The 25,931-nt window shown below is 37.6% G+C and overlaps 1 protein-coding gene across 1 annotated transcript in view; it reads right to left on the bottom strand.

Annotated features, from left to right (window-relative positions):
• The window catches only part of FOCAD (focadhesin), a 312,127-nt gene that overhangs the window by 39,649 nt on the left and 246,547 nt on the right, over nucleotides 1-25,931 (bottom strand). Inside the window, exons 28-35 of the mRNA XM_082656700.1 lie at nucleotides 24,258-24,347; nucleotides 18,115-18,262; nucleotides 16,116-16,235; nucleotides 14,457-14,579; nucleotides 7,941-8,018; nucleotides 7,182-7,253; nucleotides 5,771-5,873; nucleotides 3,819-3,899 (exon numbers count right to left, since the gene is read on the bottom strand). Of these exons, the coding sequence (XP_082512826.1) occupies nucleotides 3,819-3,899; nucleotides 5,771-5,873; nucleotides 7,182-7,253; nucleotides 7,941-8,018; nucleotides 14,457-14,579; nucleotides 16,116-16,235; nucleotides 18,115-18,262; nucleotides 24,258-24,347 (815 nt within the window). The remainder of the gene's footprint in view (nucleotides 1-3,818; nucleotides 3,900-5,770; nucleotides 5,874-7,181; nucleotides 7,254-7,940; nucleotides 8,019-14,456; nucleotides 14,580-16,115; nucleotides 16,236-18,114; nucleotides 18,263-24,257; nucleotides 24,348-25,931) is intronic.

The following is a 25,931-nucleotide window of genomic DNA, read 5'->3' as shown; positions in this document are numbered from 1 at the left end:
ATTAATGATAATGGTAATCATTTTTAATGATAATTATGGAGATATATGGAAAATAGGGAAATGTTTACAATATAATATTAAGTTAAAAAATACAAAGTTTATGTATACTGGTAAATATGTAAACATTGTGTGTGCATAACAGGAACAAATTAAAAAGTAAAATTTTTAAATGATAATAGCTGTTAGAAAGTCATGGGATAATTGGTGACTTTTTTCCTTTCAAATATTTTTATGATGTTTACAACAAAAAAATAGAAATTAAATACTCCCCAAACATATCATATTAAAACCTGTCTAGAAAGTGATGCAAGGATTCTTTTCATGCTTCCTCAACCCTTCTTTTCAGGGGATGAGTGGTGATTATGTCCATTTACATGGAAACTTGTTAAATTTTTTAAAAAGACAATAATATACATTTTATGATTCAATATAATATAACACACACACATCTAGAGGACATACACTGGAATACCTACTGAGGCTATCTCTAGGTGGTGAGATTAAGAGGATTCTTTCTTTTTCTTCATACCATTTTTGGTATGAAGAAATGTATTCATTTCTAATAACTTTTTAAAAAGAATTGTATAGGTAAACTATTACCAAACTAAAATACTTAAAAATAACATACTTTTGGTAACCAACTCCATAATTTCATCAGAAAAATAGAAATAGCTTTCTCATATCATTTATTCTATATTCTGCTCTCTTGGCTAGACTCATCAACAATTATATCTCATGCTAGTAATCCAAAAATGATCAACTGAGAATCTACCTATTGATAGTATATGTACAAGCCCAACACTTATACACTCAAATCGCTGACCAATGAATCCATATCGAGAAGGAAATGCCATTCATACTGACTTTCTTACAAGGATTTAAATATACTTTCTGTGAATTAATACTTCTTATTGTAAACTTTAAAGCCTAATAGAAAAATTAAAGCTTAGAAAGTCACATTCCCCAGCAAGAGAATGATAAGAAAAATAATCCTAAATGATTAGGTAGAAATACCTAAATGTTATCACCAAAAATAAATGATTATTTTTATTAAGTACTTTTAATACATTTTAAGTGTTTTGTTTAAAAAGTAGGTAAAATCCTGATGAAATCTGAATATGCCATGAGATTGAGAAAAAACAAAGATCAGAAATCAGGAAAAAGAATAAATGTACAGAAAAGCAAAAATAAGAGTCAAAATTTAGAGGCCCTTAAGATAAAAAATAATTCCATGATAGGCGGAATTAGATTATAAGCAAATTTTAAGCATAGCACAGCCAAGAAATGTCCATAGAATAGATTATGATGATGACAAGGGTTAAGGAATATTATATCTGCTAGAAGGTAGGGCTATTAGGGAAGAAGAGAAAATGTTATAGGGTATAGCAAAAAAAACAGTTATATTCAAAACTATTAACTGCAGTCTTAAAATTGGAAGGAATTTTATCTGTTTGGCATGGTTTTAAAATGTAGGCCTGTATGAAGGAATAGATGCTATGAACATATGCTATGTTCTGTTGTATGAGTACTAAAGTGAGTATCTAGAATGAGAAAAGCCCTAAACATTTGAAGCAGATTAATATATTCACTATCTCAAATCTGATTGGCTAAAACTGAGATCATGACATCCAATCTCAACCTGGCATATGTGTGAATCAGGGATAACTCATCACATTTTTCTTCCTCTTGTGAGTTACTAAATGGCATACAGAGGCAACGAAGCCATGCTATCCCTAAAGTTTTCTCTCTTCTGCCTATGCCAAGCATGATTTTTATCCTCTCAAGCCATTTCTTCCTCTAAAGAGCTCACCAAAGTTGTCATCCTTCCTATCAGCAGCGCCACTGGGCTCTGATGAGTGACACCCAAACATTTAAACTCAAAAGCTGCTTCAGAAGGGAGTTATTAAAATTCAAATGAGCTGGGCATATTGAAGAAGAAAACACTTGTTTGCATGCACACCTCCACATTTGGCCATCCCATTTAGACCCATAGAGCAGGGTCTGGTTTTGTTTTTGTAAATGGGCTTCCGAGGCGGAGGTCAGCCTCCCACGGCCTCCACTCCTCTGGGGTCATCATTAGTAATGGGTAAGGCTGAATGGATTTTCCTCTGAATCTAGTCAGTAAACCTGACAAGAAGGCAGCCCTCTCCCACAACCTGAGAATGCCAAAAATGTGACTAGTAATATGGCATTTTAAAAATATTTCATTTATATGTCTTAAAATAGCTTTAATAGTAAGATTTTACATAATGTTTCTGATGTCAATTTCACCTGATTTTTCAGTTTTAGAACAGAATACTTCCTGTTGTACCATGACTGCATAATCATAAAAATATTACATTTAACAAAATTTTCCACAAGATTCACAGAAAATTCATTTCTGTTAAAAAATATGAATCTAGGGAGCCAAATGACATTTTAGTCACTAGAAAAGAAAAAGAGTATGTCTTTCATTTGGTCTTAAGAGTTTTATATTTCATGGAAATATCTCACGCTATCATCATTTAAAAATTTTATAAGATATCAGTGAGCAAACTAACAAAAAATAGAGCAAAAATATATGTTCCTAGAATTATTCTAGCCATGGAAATTTTAGATGTTCCTTTAGTAAGAATTCAATTTCCTCCTAATGGAGACATCTCTGTACTTTAAAAACACTTAATTTATGGCAATATAAACAATTAACTCCACATTATATATATATGACATGTTCATATATAAACATATCTTGTAAAACCATGACATAACCTTATACCAATTTTTACTGAGGATATGTAAAAGCAAATTATGCTAAGTCGCGACCTGAGGATAATATGCACAATTTCTAGAACTGCAGAAACTAAGGGAATTCATGTCCAACCTATGAAAGTAGTTTACAATCTGGAAGCTCCAGGGATTTCTGTACCCAGTGGAAACTTAGACAACGGACATGACTTTTAATGTCCCTTCCAATGGTGAGATTTTATCCTTCCATGACCTTCATTAATCAATGACTTCAGATGTCCCCAGATGTCTTCATTTTAATTGGTTTAAAAACTTTTTTTCCCCTAAAACTGGGATGGTCTTGTTGTAATACAGGCACTGATTTTGCCCAGACTGACACAGCCAACCCAACGAAGAATGAAACTAGCACACATCAGTGAAAGAATATTACATAAAACTGGTTCCTGAGCCATGACATGCTCATTTCAGATCCATTTTTTCCTCATAGCATGAAATGGTAGGTGTGTATCATTAAAGAGCATTTATTTGATAGTTTATGTGGCATTATTTTGACTCCAGTTATAAACAAAAGGCACTCAATCTCTGTCTTTAGGTTGTGTGTGGCAGCAAAAAAGAATCACAAAGGGACAACTGGTGCAGAGAAAAACAACAGAAACTAAAATTAAGAACTAGAGCCAGTGATTCCAACAACACAAAGTGATCACACAAGGTTCAGGGAGAAGACTTACCTCCAAGTCTGGTCCTGGAATACAAACAGCACCCATGTGTGTTTTCTCTTTTTAGGTCACACTCACTTGAAATTGACAAGAAAAGTAATGTGCGCTTATACTTTCGAAATGGCCAAAAGGAAGATTAAGATATTCACATGTCCCCCAAGATCACGTATGGTAGTTCCAACAGTACACACAGTGTGTATGTTTATGTACCACTTAGTGTAGTTGGTCTCCTAGTCATCTCTACTGCAAAGATGATCTGGCAGGAGAAATTATTCACCCCTTCAGATTTGTATTGTTTAATTCTACAGAAGCAAGCTGAGGGCACACAAACTTGACATGTAGACAGTATGACAGAGTTCAAGAAATGTGCTCACTTGCCTTTTTTTCCTCCTGTAATGAAGAAGCCAATGGATGCTCTAATAAAACTGCTTTCAGGCAAATAGCTATAGTCCGTAGGAACTGTGGAGACAGAAAATGATCAAATTAACCACTGAACCTGACGGGACTAATGAAGGAAAGATAATGATCTCATGCTGCCATATCAACCTAGAGACAAAGCAGAAGTGTTTATGCCATTAATCTCAGAACAATACTCTGTGGTTGCAACTAATTCTATTAGGTTAAGTGACTGGCCTTGGAGTCATCACTTAGGCTATGCAAGCAAATCTAAAACGGTGGTAAATCTAGAGGAGGCTGAAAAACCACAGAGGACAAAAATTGTACTCAAGTGGTTTAAAAAAACCCTTTTCCACTTTGGCACATCAATGAGCTGCAATCCAGTGACTTCCTCTGTGTCAGCAAGGAGTCTACTGGGCTTCTAGGATGAGACCACCATTCTCTGGGCTATTTCAGGGCACCCTGAGTCAGATATATGAACTATGGAAATACATCAATCAGCATTAATATCAGCTAGTCTCTTACTTCATAAGGCAGGGACCTCTATGTGACCAACACGTGCAAATAACCAGATGTGCCTGCTGACCTGGAACAATGAAGGAGTGACATTTATGCTTGTTGAGTCCTGGGAGTTTCCCAGATTCTTTTCCTCCCAGTTCCACATAATTGTTTCATGAAATGTTTTTTACTGGGATAGATGGCTCAACTTTTCCAGACACACAATCATGTTGCTCCAAAGAACCTGGGTGTAAGATGATTCACTACGACCTGTCTTCAGTATATGTGGGCCAGACCGTGTACTCCACAGTATAACAATTAAAAGCCTATGTGAAAAAGCAAAAGCCTGACATACACATGCTATTTTACCAGGACCTTGTGAGAGCACTGCACTTCAAAACTAGCAATACCAAGGGTTTCTAATATGACTACTTTTTTTTTCCTTTTCCAGTTTTAATATGACAGCTTCTAGTTGTCTAAAGTTCATTATGTTGGGAATGCTGTGAAACCATGTCCTATTTCTATAGCTGAGGAGTGATTGAAAATGAGGGAGACAGTAATTATAGTAGCCCATGGTAATGCTGTCTGTAGACTACCTGTCAGGGGATATGTGAAACTAGGTTTTAATGAGGAATCTTTGGTACCTAAACCTCCCTGGCATGAGTCCAAGAGAGCCAGTGGTCAAAATTCTATAAAGAGCAAGGAGTAGCTATAGGTCCCAGTGCATTACAGTGATGCCTTCCCCGGGAGATCTCCAAGTACACACATAAGTTAAGCATGTGGGAACTGCAAATATTTTTATTGCTTTTATTAAAAAGCTGGAAATAGAAAAAGCCTTGTTACATTAAGACCTAGGATTTTAATTCCAAGGCCAAGGAGATATACATCTTTAAAAGTACTTACCCAATTATTTTCTCAAAACCAGGAGCCAGAAGAATTCCAGCCATATATGAAGAGTTTTTTAATGAAATATGAATATTATACAAACTATGATTACATCTAGTAAAATAAAAAGAACTCTGTTCCAAGCTTCAAGGGTCTGATTCCTAGTTTCTGAATTTCTCATTAAGCTTGTACTTAAGTCATGTAACCTTTCTGAGCCTCGGGTTCTCCATTTGTAAAATATGGGGTTAGACTCAATGTCTAAACCGATCTCCAAGGAAGGCAGAGAGAAAGAGTGAAAAGAGCATGGGCTTTGGCGGCCGACAGATCTTAGTTCAAACTGCATGTTTACCATTTACTGCTATGTGACCCTGGGCAAGTCAGGAGACCTCTCCACAGTCCATTTTCCTCTGATGTAAAAGAGGGACAGTAATATCCACCACCGATATTACTGTGCTTGGGTAGCTGTGAAAATTAACTCTCTTAACAAAGCACATTGCCCCATGTCAGCAATCCCTCCTTCCAGCTCCAGTGTTCTATGACTCCAGTCTTACCCGAGGTTCTACTTTGATTTGAGGACAGAGTAGACAGATGAAGATGTCCTAGAAGCCAGATTGCATTTGACTGAAGACCAATCACCCCAGACACACTGATGACCTATAAATGAAATGTAACAGTTCAATGATGGGGCAAGATCCAAATTCTATTCAATACAAGGCCACTCACAGGAGGTCACTAATCTTTTATGAGGTGGTGGCTTGGCTGATAATGAGATATACAAGATGTACTATCAACTGTCTAGTATACTAAACGTGGGACATAGAGGTGATCAACAAGTGTTGCTGAATGAATGAATGAATGAATGAATCTATCAGTCATGATGGAACATACCAGTGGTTGTCTCAGTTTTCACTGAGTCAGACTGGTCTAAAGGAATTTTCAAAAAATGAGAAAAGAAAATCCAAAAAGTAAAAAGAGGCGATAGTTGCTTAAAACTAAAGTACCTTTAAAAGTAGAAGGAGATACTATTTTGTTCTCTTCTTTGACTAATTCTCTATTACTGTTTTATCATTCATAATAAGATTTTTAAAATAATAGTTTTCATTTATAGATTTTTCCCCAAGTTACAGCAACTTATGTTTCAGTAGAATTTTTTTTGGAGAATATTCATATTCATACATGCAAAAGAGAGTTTCTTCTGTTCAGAAATTTGTTTGCTTTTAAAACCATGAATTCCTAAAACTTCTTTATGTGGTGAGTATTATAACCAGCTATATTTGCAAGAATGAAAACAAGTATGCTAAGTGAAAAGCCTAGGATACAAAGTTCTACATATGATAAGAATACAACTATGCAGAGAAAATAAGAATGCTTAAAAAGAAATATGACCAAATATTAGTAGCAGCTGCTTCAGGTTGGGAGGAACATCACTGATATTTTTTCAGCTTCTTTCATTCTGTAATTTTAAGTTTATTCAATGAACATCATGATTTTTTAAAAATAAAAATCTGAAAATATAAAATCATTTCTCAGCAGATGGACATGTTTATTCTTTAGACAAGGAGAATGCTGACCATAATTTACCTAAATACTTTTACCAGTGACATCTGAACTAGTGCCTCTTGACCATTCTGCTTAGATATATGCCCGGCCCTTTGACTGTCTTCCACTTTTCCTTGTCTGGAGGGCCTGACATTCTTTGCAAGGTCAGGTTTTAATTTTTAAGAGAAACCAGTGCCAACTTAACTCAAAAATGCCAGCTTTCTTTTTTTCCAGAGGTGGTGTGTGTTGATCAGCAAATTATGCAGGGCCGTAAGCCATGCTCCAATGACCCTTGAACTCACCATGAATAACCAGAGATTTTCCCATTGTCTAAGTAAAACAGTTTATATCATGAAAAAGAAAAAAGACCACAAAGGGGAATATCTGTTTTCCCACTCAACGGTCTGAAATTCCCCTTCTCACCTGAGTTAAAGTTCTAATGACTTCATTAAGTCTGCCTTGAAAATGAGAGGACTGGATGGCTTCTGACTTCAGCTGAAAGAAAAAGGAGAAATACCCATCCCGCATCCCCCCAGAAGTAAATAATGATATTCCCAGTGTATGAGTTACCATCATCTAAGCTGTGAAATAATTTATCATTATATCCTTATATTTCAAAAACAAAAGCTGTGAGCTCCTTGAAGGCAGTGCCCATGCTTTATGAAATCACTGATTTCCTAGCACCAGTTCAGTGTGGCATGTAGCAGTCACGTAATAAACCTTTACTGTATGAACAAAGGAACACCTTAGAATTACTTGTAAATTTACATATACATATGCTCACTACACAAAACATTTTAAAGTGAAAGCATAATTACATAGATATAAACTTAAACATCACAGATGCAAAATGGAGTTTCTTATGAATGGCTTTTTAAATTTCTTAGGATCCAATCACTTTTCTCATTCAGAGAATTTTGCAGAAAGTAGATAAGTTGACTAGGTTTAATTCCTACAAACCAAATAAAATAAGGAACATATCTCTATAGAAAGAATTCCTGACCAAGAGCAATTTTCCATATATAAAGGCATTAGAAAGCCCAGTGTAAACAATACCATGATCATATATTGTTCTTTCCTTAGCATACTGAGATATTGGGTATTCTTTTCTTGCTGTGACTATGTACACATTTAGGTTTCTTCTCCCACCCGACCCCGACCCCCCCCTTTTTTTTTTTTTACCTGCATTACATCCCCTTCAGAGCCTACCAAGGCCACCATGCCATGAAGAGCTGCCAAACACAGCATTGTGGAGGTGCCCTGAAAACAAACATCAGAATATGTCAAGAGGGAAACAGTCCTTGGGTTGGAAGTGGATAAAAATTTTATCAGGGCTTCCCTGGTGGCACAGTGGTTGGGAGTCCACCTGCCGATGCAGGGGACGCGGGTTCGTGCCCTGGTCCGGGAGGATCCCACATGCCGCAGAGCGGCTGGGCCCGTGAGCCATGGCCGCTGGGCCGGCATGTCCGGAGCCTGTGCTCCGCAACGAGAGAGGCCACGACAGTGAGAGGCCCACATAACGCAAAAAAAAAAAAAAAAAAAAAAAAAAATTATATCAAAGAAAAACAACTGGCCAAAATGGTACTAAATTTGTAGGGTCAACACAACCTGTGTCACTGAACTGAGAACTGCCCCAGACTTGAATAAAGTAACAGGTTAAAGTTGTTAGATTCTAGGTGGTTTCTTGTCGTTTTTTTATTTTTCAAAACTACAGTGTTGTTTTAAAATTAACACACTGACAAAACAGCCAGTTAAAAAACAAAACTATAATGGTTAACAGGATGTATCATTTATAAGGCATTAAAAATACATGTGTCTTGGGGGAGATTGGTTTAAGATGGCGGAGTAGAAGGAAGTGCGCTCACTCCCTCTTGTGAGAACACCAAAATAATAACTAACTGCTGAACAATCATTGACAGGAAGATATTGGAACTCACCAAAAAAAGATACCCCACACCCAAAGACAAAGGAGAAGCTGCAATGAGATGGTAGGAGGGGTGCAATCACAATAAAATCAGATCCTGTAACTGCTGGGTGGGTGACTCACAAACTGGAGAACAATTATAACACAGCAGTCCACCCACTGGAATGAAGTTTCTGAGCCCCACGTCAGGCTTCCCAACCTGGTCTGGCAACGGGAGGAGGAATTCCCAGAGAATCAGACTTTGAAGGCTAGTGGGATTTCATTGCAGGACTTCGACAGGACTGGGGGAAACAGAGACTCCACTCTTGGAGGGCACACACAAAGTAGTGTGCGCATCAGGACCCAGGGGAAGGAGCAGTGACCCCATAGGAGACTGAACCAGACCTAACAGCTAGTGTTGGAGAGTCTCCTGCAGAGGCGGGGGGTGGCTGTGGCTCACAATGGGGACAAGGACACTGGCAGCAGAAGTTTTGGGAAGTACTCCTTGGCGTGAGCCCTTTCAGAGTCCACCATTAGCCCCACCAAAGAGCCTGTAGCCTCCAGCGCTGGGTAACCTCAGGCCAAACAACCAACAGGGAGGGGGAACTCAGCCCCACCCAACAGCAGACAATCGGATTAAAGTTTTACTGAGCTCTGCCACCAGAGCAACACCCAGTTCTACCCACCACCAGTCCCTCCCATCAGGAAGCTTGCACAAGCCTCTTAGAAAGCCTCATCCACCAGAGGGCAGACAGTAGAAGCAAGAAGAACTACAATCCTGCAACCTGTGGAACGAAAACCACATTCACAGAATGATAGACAAAATAAAAAGGCAGAGGACTATGTACCAGATGAAGGAACAAGATAAAACCCCAGAAAAACAACTAAATGAAGGGGAGAACGGTAACCTTCCAGAAAAAGAATTCAGAATAATGATAGTGAAGATGATCCAGGACCTCGGAAAAAGAATGGAGGTAAAAATCGAGAACATGCAAGAAATGTTTAACAAAGACCTAGGAGAATTAAAGAACAAACACCTAGAAGAATTAAAGAACAAGCAAACAGAGATGAACAATACAATAACTGAAATTAAAACTACACTAGAAGGAATCAATAGCAAAATAACTGAGGCAGAAGAACGGATAAGTGACCTGGAAGATAGATTGCTGGAATTCACTGCTGCAGAACAGAAGAAAGAAGAAAGAATGAAAAAATGAAGAAAACCTAAGAGACGTCTGGGCCAACATTAAATGCACCAACATTCGCATTACAGGGGTTCCAGAAGGAGAAGAGAGAGAGAAAGAACCCGAGAAAATATCTGAAGAGATTATAGTCAAAAACTTCCCTAACATGGGAAAGGAAATAGACACCCAAGTCCAGAAAGCACAGAGAATCCCAGGCAGGATAAACCCAAGGAGAAACATGCTGAGACACATAGTAATCAAATGGACAAAAATTAAAGAAAAAGAAAAATTATTAAAAGTGACAAGGGAAAAATGACAAATAACATACAAGGGAACCCCCATGAGGTAAACAGCTGATTTCTCAGCAGAAACTCTACAACCAGAAGGGAGTGGCATGATATATTTAAAGTGATGAAAGGGAAGAAACTACAACCAAGATTAATATACCCTGCAAGGATCTCATTCAGATTCGACAGAAAAATCAAAAGCCTTACAGACAAACAAAAGCTAAGAGAATTCAGCACCACCAAACCAGCTCTACAACAAATGCTAAAGGAACTTCTCTAACTTCTCTAAGCAGTGTTTCTTGGGAAACACAAGAGAAAAAAGGACCTACAAGGACAGACCCTAAACAATTAAGAAAATGGTAAATACATATCGACAATTACCTTAAATGTGAATGGATTAAATGCTCCAACCAAAATACACAGACTTGCTGAATGGACACAAAAGCACAACCCGTATATATACTGTCTACAAGAGACCCACTTCAGACCTAGGGACACATACAGACTGAAAGTGAGGGGATGGAAAAAGATATTCCATGCAAATGGAAATCAAAAGAGAGCTGGGGTGGCAATACTTATATCAGATAAAATAGACTTTAAAATAAAGACTGTTGCAAGAGACAAGGAAGGACACTACATACTGATCAAGGGATCGATCCAAGAAAAAGATATAACAATTATAAATATATATGCACCCAACATAGGACCACCTCAAAAGATAAGGCAAATGCTAACAGCCATAAAAGGAGAAATTGACAGTAACAGAATAATAGAGGGGGACTTTAACACCTCACTTACACCAATGGACAGATCACCCAGACAGAAAATTAATAAGGAAACACAAGCTTTAAATGTCACAATAGACCAGATAGATTTAAGCGATATTTATAGGACATTCCATCTACATGGAATGGAATGTAATCCGTACATTCCAGATTACACTTTCTTCTCAAGTGCACACAGAACATTCTCCAGGGGAGATCACATCTTGGGTCACAAATCAAGCCTCAGTAAATTTAAGAAAATAGAAATCATATCAAGCATCTTTTCCAACCAAAACGCTGAGATTAGAAACAAATTACAGGGAAAAAAACATAAAACACACAAACACATGGAGGCTAAACAATACATTACAAAATAACCAAGAGATCATTGGAGAAATCAAAGAGGAAATCAAAAATACCTAGAGACAAATAACAACGAAAACACGACAATCCAAAACCTATGGGATGCAGCAAAAGCAGTTTTAAGAGGGAAGTTTATAGCTATACAATCCTACCTCAAGAGACAAGAAACATCTCAAACAAACAGTCTAAACTTACACTTAAAGGAACTAGAGAAAGAGGAACAAACAAAACCCAAAGATAGCAGAGGAAAGAAATCATGAAGATTAGATCAGAAATAACTGAAAAACAAATGAAGGAAACAATAGCAAAGATCAATAAAACTAAAAGTTGGTTATTTGAGAAGATAAAAAAAATTGATAAACCTTTAGCCAGACCCATCAAGAAAAAGATGGAGAGGACTCAAATCAATAAAATCAGAAATGAAAAAGGATAAGTTACAATGGACACTGCAGAAATACCAAGCACCATAAGAGACTACTACAAGCAACTCTATGCCAATAAAATGGACAACTTGGAAGAAATGGACAAATTCTAAGAAAGGTATAACCTTCCAAGACTGAACCAGGAAGAAATAGAAAATATGAACAGACCAATCACAAGGAATGAAATTGAAACTGTGATTAAAAATCTTCCAACAAACAAAAGTCCAGGACCAGATGACTTCACAGGTGAATTCTATCAAACATTTAGAGAAGAGCTAACACCCATCCTTCTCAAACGCTTCCAAAAAATTGCAGAGGAAGGAACACTACTAAACTCATTCTACGAGGCCACCATTACCCTGTTACCAAAACCAGGCAAAGATACTACAAAAAAAGAAAATTACAGACCAATATCACTGATGAATATAGATGCAAAAATCCTCAACAAAGTATTAGCAAACAGAATCCAGCAGCACATGAAAAGGATCATACATCATGATCAAGTGGGATTTATCCCAAGGATGAAAGGATTCTTCAATATAGGCAAATCAATGTGATACACCATATTAACAAATGGAAGAATAAAAACCATATATTTTTATGTTTTTCAAGTCCTAGCCACGGCAATCAGAGAAGAAAAAGAAATAAAAGGAATACAAATTGGAAAAGAAGAAGTAAAACTGTCACTCTTTTCAGATGTCACAATACTATACACAGATAATCCTAAAGATGCCACCAAAAAACTAGAGCTAATCAATGAATTTGGTAAAGTTGCAGGATACAAAATTAATACACAGAAATCTCTTGCATTCCTATACACTAACAATGAAAGATCAGAAAGAGAAATTAAGGAAACAATCCCATTCACCACTGCAACAAAAGGAATAAAATACCTAGGAATAAACCTACCTAAGGAGGTAAAAGACCTGTACTCAGAAAACTATAAGACACTGATGAAAGAAATCAAAGATGACACAAACAGATGGAGAGCTATACCATGTTCTTGGATTGGAAGAATCAATATTGCGAAAATGACTATATTACCCAAAGCAATCTACAGATTCAGTGCAATCCCTATCAAATTACCAACGGCATTTTTTACAGAACTAACTAGAACAAAAAATCTTAAAATTTGTATGGAGACACAGAAGACCCCGAATAGCCAAAGCAATCTTGAGGGGAAAAAACGGAGCTGGAGGAATCAGACTCTGTGTCTTCAGACTATACTACAAAGCTACAATAATCAAGACAATATGGCACTGGCACAAAAACAGAAATATAGATCAATGGAACAGGATAGAAAGACCAGATATAAACTCACACACCTATGGTCAACTAATCTATGACAAAGGAGGCAAGGATATACAACGGAGAAAAGACAGTCTCTTCAGTAAGTGGTGCTGGCAAAACTGGACAGGTACATGTAAAAGAATGAAATTAGAACATTCCCTAACACCATACATAGAAATAAACTCAAAATGGATTAAGGACCTACATGTAAGACCGGACACTATAAACCTCTCAGAGGAAAACATAGGAAGAACACTCTTTGACATAAATCACAGCAAGATCTTTTTTGACCCACCTCCTAGAGTAATGGAAATAAAAACAAAAATAAGCAAATGGGACCTAATGAAACTTAAAAGCTTTTGTCCAGCAAAGGAATCTATAAATAAGACAAAAAGACAACCCTCAGAATGGGAGAAAATATTTGCAAACGAATCAACATACAAAATATTACTCTCCTAAATATATAAACAGCTCATGCTGCTCAATATTAAAAAAACAAACAACCCAATCAAAAAATGGGCAGAAGACCTAAATGGACATTTCTCCAAAGAAGATATACAGATTGCCAAGAAGCACATGGAAAGCTGCTCAACATCTCTCATTATTAGAGAAATGCAAATCAAAACTACAATGAGGTATCACCTCACACCAGTTAGAATGGGCATCATCAGAAAATCTATAAACAACAAATGCTGGAAACGGTGTGGAGAAAAGGGAACCCTCTTGCACTGTTGGTGGGAATGTAAATTGATACGGCCACTATGGAGAACAATATGGAGGTTCCTTAAAAAACTAAAAGAATTACGATATGACCCAGCAATTCCACTGCCGGGCATATACCCAGGGAAAACCATAATTCAAAAAGACACATGCACCCCAATGTTCACTGCAGCACTATTTACAATAGCCAGGTCATGGAAGCAACCTAAATGCCCATCGACAGACGACTAGATAAAGAAGATGTGGTACAGATATACAATGGAATATTACTGAACCATGAAATGGAACAAAATTGGGTTATTTGTAGTGACGTGGATGGACCTAGAGACTGTCAAACAGAGTGAAATAAGTCAGAAAGAGAAAAACAAATATTGTATATTAATGCATATATGCAGAATATAGAAAAATGGTACAGATGAACTAGTTTGCAGGGCAGAAATAGAGACACACATGTAGAGGACAAATGTATGGACACCAAGGGGGGAAGCAGGTGGTAGTGGTGGAGGTGGGATGAATTGGGAGATTGTGATGGACATGTATACACTAATATGTATAAAATAGATAACTAATAAGAACCTGCTGTATAAAAAAATAATAATAAAATTAAATTAAAAAGGAAAAAAATGTACATGTGTCTCTTTCATTTGAAATTGCCTATTCTTTTATGGTTAAGCTATATATCTTGGCAGCACCTATAAATGGTCCAATAAAGTAGCTCTTTTTCCTTTATAAAACTATAAAATAACATGCAGGAGGTCCTTCTACCTCTGTTAGGACAATTCTGATCCAGGCAGGGAGCAGTTTGTTGCCCAAGTCTTCAGCTTTTCCATGTCCACACACAGACAAACCATGAACTATGTTTCCTAACGCCAGGGCAAAACCTGAAGTCTGTTAAAAATAAATTAAAAGAAGAGGTAAGAAAAAAGGAAGAATGGCACAGATCAGGAATGTTCATATACAGCAAAACAAGCACATTTAAGGGCTCCCTTTCCTATAGACACATTCTGTTTCCATCTGAAAATCAGAGATTTGCAGATTTTTTAAATCTATACCAGTCTGCAACAGAAACTGCAGTCTAATTGTATGGAATTTGGCTTCAGTAAGTCGTTTATTTTAGGAAAAGAATACTGCACTACTGATTGACTTGGGTCAAACAATCCAAATTCTAAGAAGGAGGTTAGGGTGAAAACACCAAGGTAAATCACCCAAGCCCAGTCAACCCCCAAACAAGAGGAGAAAATATTCTATAATGAGCACAGCATATGCAAACTTCTATATTTTGGTGTTTGCAAAATCTATTCTTTTTTTTCTAATTTTACATTAATTTAATTTAATTTTTTATTGAAGTATAGTTGATTCTCAATGCAAAATCTATTCTGACTGTAAGTGAGCAGGCATACAACCATAAAATAATAACAATACAAAACAGCACAGGCTTAAAACCTGGACTGAATCCTGCAGTAACCCACTATGGCCAATATTAAGACTTTGGAGAAATCTAAAAAACAAAGAACTGAGCAAACAAAATACAAACAGGGAAATTCTAGAGCCTGTGTGATCAGAGGGAACATTTTTGTTTCAATTTTTAAAAATTATGGTAAAATACACATAACATAAAATTTACCATCTTAACCATTTTTAAGTGTACAGTTCAGTGGTATGAAGTACATTCATAATGTTGTGCAACCATCACTCCCATCCATCTTTAGAACTCTTTTCATCTTGCAAAACTGAAATTCTGTACCCATTAAACAATAATTCCCCATTCCCCCTCCCTCAGCCCCTGGCAACCACCATTCCACTTTCTGTCTCTATGCTTTTGACTGCTCTAAATACCTCATATAAACAGAATCATACAGTGTTTGTCTTTTTGTGACGGGCCTATTTCACTTAGCATAACGTCCTAGAGGTTATCCATGTCATAGTGTATGTCAGAATTTTCTTCCTTTTGAAGGTTGACTAATATTTCAGAGGGAATATTTTAAGGGTATTTCATTTAAATTGCAGGAATCTAAATTTTCTTATATATTTAGTCATGAGCAGAGTTTCTCTGCCTTGAACTTGCTGAGGCTTTACTCTATCAGATTACTCTATGTATTCCTATCGTTACGAATTTTTGTTTCTAGCCTTACATAACTCTTATATTCCCTAGCCACGTGTTTTAAAATTTTATAAATACAGAGCAATAGCTGGAGAGCCAGTAAAGACTTTTGTACTCAGACCAAAAAAGAAAAAATGTCTATAGGGGATAAAGAGAGAAAAAGATGTCTGTGGATACTGGCTATAGCTGTGGACAAGACAAGAGTTAGAAGTTCCTCAGTTCCGGGCACAAACCATACCACATTATAGTCTAATTCAGAGTAAATTAGAATTAAGACTTAGCAGCAGCCTGAGACCCACTGAGAAATAACCAGAAATTCCAACCTGCTGGTTGTTCTCCACCAACAGTCGAAGCTTATTCATAATATCTTCAGCCTCTACAGCCTCAATAATTCCGGCACTGAATGCAGATGTACATACACAGCTGAGGGTATAGGCAAGGACCTGAGAAGAAAAGACAAGAGAAACACGTGTTTTCATGAGGGGAAATAAAAGAACACGGTTTAGTTGACACGAATATTTTGTCAAACTTATCCCTGGCATAAGGTTTGGATTCGAGTATACCCACTATAGACGGGGCATTGTTTTGCTGCCTAACTTATATTTCATAACAATATTATGAGATGGGGGTCATTATGGCTACTTTCTGGATAAAATCTTCGAGGCTCAATTACACATAGCTAGCAAGTGACAGAGGCGAGATTCAAACCTGGGTCTTTAGACGCTAAATCAAAAAGTTCCCTCAACAGTAGAAGTAGATTTTCATCACCAGTGGATACTACTAATGGCCATGTGCTCTGATCCAAGGCCAAACTGGAGAGGAAATTCAAAAGCAGTGAAACGCTGCTACATGAAGATTCCCTAGTAGAAGTAGTGGAGCATGACGGACGAGAAAGGTGGGTTTTAGAGTCGGATAAATTGTGTAAAATAGGGATAATACTACTCACTTCAGAGCACGAGTGTGATTTTAATAAGCAAATGAATAAATAAATAGATGAATAAATGAACAAATTATAAATTTTTTTTAAATGTTGGGAGTAGAAACAATACTTGAGTGTATATCCCAAATTGACCACTGACTGGCTAAGTAACTTTAAGCAAGTCACTCCAACTATTTGAGCTTCCATTTTGTCGAAATCAAGGTTCTTCATCCCTCCCTGCTACCTTGCATTTTCATGATGAATCCCTTCCTCACAAAGATGCTGTTAAGACAAAGTAGAAATGTTCAACTCCTCACACTGATTGATAACAGCATGAAAAAAAGAGGCAGTTTCTAAGGTAGAAATTGGATAATAAAAATCAGAGGGGAGGAACAACCGAAATTGCTTGCTCGAGGCCTTCTAAATCAAACCATCAAGGCAGACAGATGCATCAATTATAAAAACCTTGCTTTCATTTATTAATCAAATTGCTCCGTGGTTGTAACATTTTCTCCTTCGGCTTAAAAAAAAAAAGTACTTTCCAACTGTGCTCTGCACTGCTTTAAAAATGGAAATGTGGTGCATGTCTTAGAACAAAACTGCAACCCTCTGTGCCCCAAAGAAATTCACTGATTCAACAAGTCCTATTGCTGAAAGCAGAGGAGCTGAGCAGGGAAACACAGCAGCCATTATGTGCTCATCAATAGCTCGTGGGCAGGCCGGGGGAAAATAGGATCTGCTCTAATGAGACGGAGAATCTAGTGAGGCCAAGAGGTCGGCCCAGGCTCCTCCCAGAGAGAAGAGCCCTGCAGCGGCGCGGCTTCACCTGGGCTCACAGACACACAGGCCTCAGATGTCCTGCTCGACCCAGTCAACACACAGACCAGAGCCCAGGATCCCAATTCTGCATATTTTTACACCATCACAGAAAAATCTTTTCATTAAGTGTGGTGAAGGGAATTTCCTCAATAATTTTTCATGCTTAACTGACATTAAAAAAAATCAAATGCCTTTTCGATCCTCAGTTTCTTAAGCTTATTCCTGGCCATTTCTTAAAGTTATACTTGGATGGAGGCTAATTCTAAAAAATCTCCATTTAACCTTCCTCCAGAAATTGCAGCTCTTCTTAGAAACTGCCTTCTAGTGATACTGAGTCAGGTTTTTGTATTCACTAAAGGCTCTTATATGCCACATGTAAGTCTAACTTGATTTAAATAGCTGCACTATTTGAAAACCTTATGATCTAATGTAGGTTGTTTGCCACTCAGATTTTCTCCTTAGCCCAGCTGAAATTGAGGAAGGATTTAATTTCAGAGTTACCAAAACAGGAGAAGTAGAAAATAAGCAGCAAGAGGAAAACAAAAGCCAGCAGAGGGAAGGAAACTGGAACGTTGGTCTCCTACCTCCTGAAAGGTTCTGCTCTGGCCCCCGCTGTCATCTAGGTACACGGAGAGCTTCCGAAGCGAGGCTGCCACGTGAACTCGCGACTCTGTTCGGCTGCTGTGGCTCATGAGGGACAGGACAAGTCCAACTCCCAGTACACAGCCCGTGCTTGGATGCCAAAAAAAGATGAGGAGTGAAAATCGTAAGAAATCCACGCCATTGCTCTTCACTTATCATGGGAGTTACCAGTGCTCTACAACCCGAGGTAAGATGGCTGGATTCTAATTCTGCTGCCTGGTGTACAGGTGTATTCCATGACCAACGCCCCCCCCCCAATCAAAATGTGTCCATGGCCCATGCCAGTGCTATGTACCCAATGGAGAAAACAAATAAATACATGAAATAGTTTGACAAACTCTGTAAGAGAAGGAGGCGTAAAAATTAGTCAAACCAGTTCTATCTCTGCACTTAGAGAAATGCCGTGGTCCTCTCTCCACCGACTGCCCCCCCCAATCATGCTGAGTGCACTACGATTAACTGCATAAAGACAGAAAAGCCTAAATTTCAGGATATGAGCTGAGGCCATCTGATTAATAACGGGGGGAGGAGGGGCAGATAAATGCAAGGCATAATTACGAGGTACTGCTAAGTGCTTCACGTTTCCTAGTCAACTTCAACAAGTGGAATTTCTGTCTCAAAGAAACTGTGTATTTGTCTGTGCACAATGACATTAATCCTCTTCTCCCCTCTGATCCCTCCGAGTACCACTGGGTCAGAAGAGAAAATGGACAAATGACAGGCTTGTCAAAAGTTACCCCATGTGACAATTCAATTGGAATCTTGGGCTTTGTGCCCCAGTTCTCCTGAAAGAATACATATCCATTTAAAGAAAAGAATTGTTCTCCCAGAAAACTTCTAGTTCGTGTGATAAGATAAATGTGGCTTGGGGGTAATTTTTTACTCTTTTGAAAAAGTTTTTATCATCATTGTTGTTTTTCAAGTTGAGGAAATGCTGACTTTTTCAGAAATCATCCTCACTCTGGTTTGGCTTGCCTCTCTTCCTGATATCTACTGCTTAAGAAGACATTCCAGGGCATTTCTCCAATAACATATTTCAATGCCCGTATGTTATGTCATTTTGCTCTTATATAGCATCTATCGCTTTGGCTGGCGTCAAGACCTTCACATAGTTTCCTGAACATGTTAGTTACTTCCCCCGACACCTCTGTGCCAGCGGAGCTTCCACATCCGATAAGAGATGCCCAAGAGGATGGACAGGCTACAGGATTTGCTCAAGGTCATGCAGAGAGTTTCCAGCAGAGCATGGACAGAAGACAGGGTTTTTTCATTTCCAACCTTCTGTTCCAACTGCCAAACCCAGGCCCCTCCCGGCACCCTGTGTGATGCCATGATGGAATGATTATGAGAAGGCAACATGTCTCAGGTGTGTTTTCCTAGGTTCTATTGCACAACGATCTGGCATTAGAAAATCCTTTGTCAGGAAGCTACTGCAGCACTAATCCAAGTCAGGCAGAACTGCTGTTCCTGCTTACAGGAACTTAACAACCAGGTCAACTAGCATAATGCATATTTCAATGAGTTAAATCAGCATCTAACATCTGAACACTGTGTGCTTTTGAGACAAATCACATTTCTGAAAGAGGAAAGGCTGCTGCTGATTAGAATGGATTTAAAGTCTTTGTTTTCATTTAGACTCTACAGGAAAGGTTTTTTTTTGGCCATCTTTCTATATTGATGCATATGAAAACTTGAAATCAGACCAAAGATATAGTTAGACAAATATCATTTAATACTTTAAAATTTAACTTTTGCTCCCTCTTTAATTATGTAACTGCTATTTATGCTTAGGATTTCAAATGTTACTTCCTCAGGGATACCTGCCCTGGCCCAGCAGGGAACCTCCTTAATATTTTCCCATAGTACCTTGTACTAATTTACTTCAGACAATTTTAATGATACACTCTGATGAAGATTATCTGGGAGATGATTTGATTACTGACCACATCCTTCACTAGCTTGCAAGCTCCATGAGGGTAGGTACCTTTTCTGTTTTTTCCTCACTACAGTATTTGTGGCACCTAGTAACACTGCTTGACAGGGAGAGGCATTCAACCAACATTTACTGAACGCTGAAGAACTGACCAAATTCTCTTTAGTTTCAAGAGAATCTAAAGTGGAGAGAAAAATCTATAGGGGGGAACCCCCCCAAAAAAACCCAAGGCTTGATTTTCATGTTCAGTTGGAGGCAAAATTTATGAGTGGTAAAATTCACTGAATATATCATCCAAGATTCAATCAAGAAAACTCGATTTCTATTTTTTGCCTGACTAATTTAAGAAAGAGGTGTCAGGTTTATGAGGCAAAAAGATTCTTCTCAAAGCTCACTTAACTACTGGGGTTCATCTTCTTCAAATAATAGACAGGTCTTGCTTTTCTGGCTATCTGGGCACACAAAAATCTCTATCCCCTGGACTGAAGCTCCTCTTTCACCATCTCAAGGCACATGGGCACAAAGGTCTAGAAAAAGACATCCCGGTTTCTAGTTTACATTTACCTAAAAAATATCACAGCAGAATTATTCTTGGGCAAGGTTAACAGTCACTAACGATTCTATTCATTTGGTTATTAGCTGACTGTTATGATATACGAATATACAGTCTAACTAAGTACATATGGGTGCCAACAAAAATACGTTAGATTGTGTGCATCTATTGACCATCTGAACTGTTTCCTTCTACTTTGTCTCATTTGTTCCAGCATGTACCAAGAAGGTAGTCCTCAAGCTTCATTCCTGATGTTCCCTGCTGACTTCCAAATCTTCTACATTTTAATGTGTGTATCTTTTGTCCTAAGTCTTAAAGATTCTTCTAGGTGCTTAGTTCAGCATTTCTACACATTTCCCTCATTCTAGCTTCACTGTTCTACCAGCCCTAAACCAAGAATAACTTGGGCAGAGATAGCTTTCACATCCTTCTGTCCACTGAAAACAAAAAGGACTTAAGTGTTGGTGTCCTGAACAGATGAAATAAATTGTGTTAGATATAAAATTGAGGTTTGGGAATTGCTAACATAAATCTCCTAGAAGAATACTAACAAATGGTAAAGAGGATGATATGCCCCATTATGTCATTACTTATTTGAATCTCTTATCCAAGTGTATTAAAATATCACTGGCAAAGGAAATTCTGAGTCTTAAAAGCTATGCTCATAATTCCGATATGTGTGTTGCTATATCAACTGGGACATGATATATTTTTCTAAAATTAACAAGAGATGAATCTTCAATTCCCTAGTTTATTGTAGGCTATTCTGCAGATTAAGTACTAGGCCATCTAATAATTAGTTCTAATAACAGCTAACATTTGTATAGTGCTTTGCCCTTTACAAAGTGCTATACAAATGTTATCATATTTGTAAAAGCTCAACAGTAATTAACCAATGCTCAGGTCATTGATGGATAACATGACTAGTTATGGCTGTGAAGACTGGAATGGTGTAATACGTACCACTAGATGGCAGCAAAATGTAAGTGATAGGACCCCAAACACCACACCAGGTGCTCGGTTCTCTCAGCAGGGACACATCCATTAAACCAAGGAAGCGTGGTAAATTTGCTCTGGGTGAATTCTATCACTCGAGATAGCACGCTCCCAGATCTATTAACTACCTTTGGGTAACGCCTCCGATATTTCAGGTGAGAGAGGACTGCCCTGGACTCCTGCAAGCTCATTGGATGGGGGAATACTTTATGCTATGAACCAGGTCTGGGCCTAGTTAGAATCTCTCTTCTGCTTTCAATGATAGACAACATCCACATGTCAGAAAAAATAATCAACACCACACTGTCAAGTGTCAAACTGCTTTCTTTCTACTGAAATGTGTTCTCCATGCTGTGCTAAGCAAGAGAAAGCAAGCTGGTTTTGAAGTCAGACTACCTAGGTTTCTCTCCTGGCTCTGCCACTTAGTGTGTGACCTTGAACCAGTCTCCTATTTTAGACTCACGTTCTTCATCTGTAAACTGAAGTGATGGTGACTCCTGCTTTAGTATCAATATTTAGGTTGTAATCAGGGCTTAATTACATGAGAAGAGGATGTGAAAAGGCCTAGCAAAATACGGCGCTGCTCAGTAAGTATTAGTGGAACCCAAAACCAACGAGAGACCTACCTAAGCGTGGACACCCACAAAGCATTAGCAATGACAAAATACTAAACTTCATTAACTAGGAAAAACACAGTTTGGAGAGAATAGAGGGAGGGTTTCTTGAAGGACCTGGGCTTTTAATTGGCACTGAAAGGCAAGCAAGATTTTACTAAATGGACAGGAAATTTCTGATGACCCTATTCTACTTGAATCTGCAGGCTCAATACCCTATGGAGGCCCACCTTTCCTTCTCCCAAACACATGTTTATTAAGAAGGTAAGAATCAAGAAAGAAGGTAAGAATGAAGAAACAAGAACCTTGTTAATATAAAAAGTTAATTTTAAAGTTACATATGCTTAGACATATGAAGGTTGTAAATGCATAAATGCCCATACTTTGGATAATTCAGTTATCCGCGTGGCCCTCCCTTCACTCAAACAACCTTCCTGCAAACTCATGGAGCTGGTACGTGAGAGTCACTCCTGATTGTTCCAGCTGGCTGAAAGTGTGCAGCATGTTAATCACTATTTTCTCCCCAGCTTTATAATACCCTGAGCTACAGATATGTTGGACACCTTTGTGGGAAGGCAGGAGAAAGAAGGAAGATGGGGAGAGGGGACAGGAAAGGACAGAAACTTACCTTACTCCTTGGCTGTAAAAGGCAGCACCACCAACACATGAATTAGGCTCAAAAAACTCAACTCTTCACCGGCCCCCTGAACAGTTAAATGACCCTATCCCTTCCATTAATCATTTTCTAAATTTAAGAGACTTGAATCATGCCACCGAACTCTCTTTGCCCATACTCAAAACCACACTCTTAACACGTCATTTCATCTCTGACGTGTTCAACTTTAAAGTGTGATAAAGTGAGTGTGTTTCAAGCATTCTTATCCAACCTTAGCCTGCATGTGAAAGATCTCATAACTACCACCTACTAAGTGAAGATCTGACTTTATTTACACATGATGAAATACATGATACTTGCAGTACTTCTACCATTTATGCTTTTGTTAGTCTGAACTTAACAGGCTACATCCATGAACGTAACTTTAGATCATAAGTTCCTAAAGGCCAGAAATTTAAACACTGATTTTTTTTGTAAACACTGATTTAACTCATATTTGAACAGTGCCCATAATAGCATGAAGTAAATGAGTTAATAAATTGGAGGTTAGTGCTTATACTCTGTTGAGTTTCCTAGTAACTTCAACCCCAGAAGATCCAAACCTCAAGTTCCAAAACATAGGGAAATCCAAAAAGGTACAATCCAGGTTCTCAATGGTGTCAATATTTCAGAAGGCCTAATAAAACAATATGTTTTCCCACCACACAAGCCACATGGATGAGTTAAAACATTCAATGTCTCACTAAATGAGTATGTTTAACACCATTTTGTTTTGTATTTTCTGATTATTCCTTTTTGTTTTTGTTGTTTTTCATGACTGGAATGAGAAAATAAATTAACTCAAGATATTTAGTTTAACAGACAAAATATTTTAAAAGCATGAAGTTTGCGGGGAGAAGGGATCTACTAATATTGAGGAGGTTGGGAACCTCTGGTGTAACCTCTGCTTGTTTCTATTTTGATTCCTCTGACATTGGATTTCATAGGGAAATCCAAATCATGAGTCAAAGACTCTCTTAGTCAAATCAAATTGAAAGAATATTTTCAACAGATTTTAAAAAGGTTGTCATACATACAAGTCCCCAGATAGATGCCTCATATGGTAAAGTACAAGACAGAATCTAAGGTATGGGTAACTTAATGACAGCCACAAAATGACATTTGTTGCTTTGTATGGAAACAAACCGCCTATTTCTGAAACATGGGTTTCAGAACAAGTAAGCTTTAATTACAGATTTTTTTTATTACTACTGAAATCTCTACACAAAGGAATTCAAGACCGGGTCCTACAAATATTTCACCATAGAATGTAAAATTTATGGCAAAGAAAGAACCAATCTCTGAGTATCAGAGAAGGAACGGAATCAACATACTTGTATTCAAGACTAGTGTCAAAGCAGCAATTTTCCAGGGCATCCAAAGACTTCATCAGAAGAAGGTTCATCTGTTGGCCAGATATATCACTGGGTAAAGACCAAGAGGGAAAAATGAATTATTTAAAATCATTCAACTGTCCAAAATATTTACTATGTAATATTTTGCTCTCAATATTTTATTGAAAATGCATTTCTTTAAAAAATATATAAAAGTAGCAAATAACAATATTGATGATTCACACATATTTTGTAGACAGAGAAACTGAGTCAGAGAATTTATTCAATAATTGGGTTTCTGTACATTATAATCACTTGCAAACCAATAAACCCTAAAACTGCTACTTTTGCATTTTCTCAGTTCATTCAAATTTTAAAATCACTGAAAAATAAGAACAAAGCTCAGAATTCCAAAAAATTATTTCTAGGAATGCTAAGGTGATTTTCTTCAGAATATTTACTAATCCATTAAGCTGATATCAATAATCATTCCAAATCTTTCTTGCAAAGGCTATAACTTCTGATTTCATGTCTCAAATATGGAAGTTTTCAGTTCTATTCTTTTTTTTTTTTAAAGGGGGGTAAAACCCAGCCCTATATTTTTCTGCCTTTATACAGTAATTGATGTGGTTTTTGTAATTGTCTTGGTGAGAACTATGACTTTTAGAGTAAAATAAAACTTAAAAGGTAGGTCTACATCTGTTTTTTCAGGCAGAGTTGTGGGCTTCATCACCGACACTTTATTATCAAGGGGTCCCTACATGTCAGCTCTCCTGCTGTTGCCTCAGACCATGCTGAGTGGAATGCAGCCCCAGGAATGCCAGCCAGCCAGAGCGCACTTTAAATAATATCTTCTCCAACCAAGACTATAGTGGTTTTGCCTGAGGTGAAGGAGTACATTTTGCAATGAGAAAACATGCACACAGGTACACACAATTTTAACAGCTTTAACTAAATAAGTCCTATTATAGTTGTTCTCTGGAGTAAAATGTACTTAAATATCCTAAACAAATGCTAAAGAGATCCTACTAGTATCCTCTGGGAGTTATGACAGAAGCAAGCTTTGGAATAATATACTTTTCTGAATAAATTCTAGACTGGAATTTAAATTCAGGAGATTTTTCATAAGCCTCAGCAAAAGATAAGAAAATAAAAAGAAAGATGGATTGAATGTCAAAATTCTTTGCTACAAAGTGATTTTTCATTCTTGATACCAGGATATTTTCCTGATCCTATTCTCCTAAGGGGCCACTTTGGGCTACTTATTTGATGTCATTGATTATTCAGAGTTAGTAGCCCTCAAAACACTTACTTTAATCTTAGAAAAATAGAAATTTTCTCCAAAAATGTCATTATCTGGTGAGACTGTCATTATCTAGTAAAATATTTATTAGTACTAAAAGGCAAATATTTCAGATTCCTCTGCTCTATGAAATTAGGAAGGTGGGAACCATGAATAATTATATTAATGGCTGCAGTACTAACACACCAGGCAGAAGGAGAATGCTATCAAATACAGGATCATTATGGCAAAGTTAAAATCTGCAGTTATTCTGTGGGCAGGCCGCCTCAGGAAGAGCTTCCTGGTGTCCTTCCCCAGGGTTTCCTGCAGGTGCAAAGTCAAGTAGGGTAGATAGGGGTGGAAGGCAATCTAGGAACCAGAAAGGATGCTTT

Source organism: Grampus griseus (genome assembly GCF_964374135.1).
Source record: "Grampus griseus genome assembly, chromosome: 6".
In the NCBI taxonomy this organism is placed as follows: Eukaryota; Metazoa; Chordata; class Mammalia; order Artiodactyla; family Delphinidae; genus Grampus; species Grampus griseus.
The sequence above is the reverse complement of the archived record's forward strand: the minus strand, read 5'-3'. Positions and strand labels throughout refer to the sequence as shown.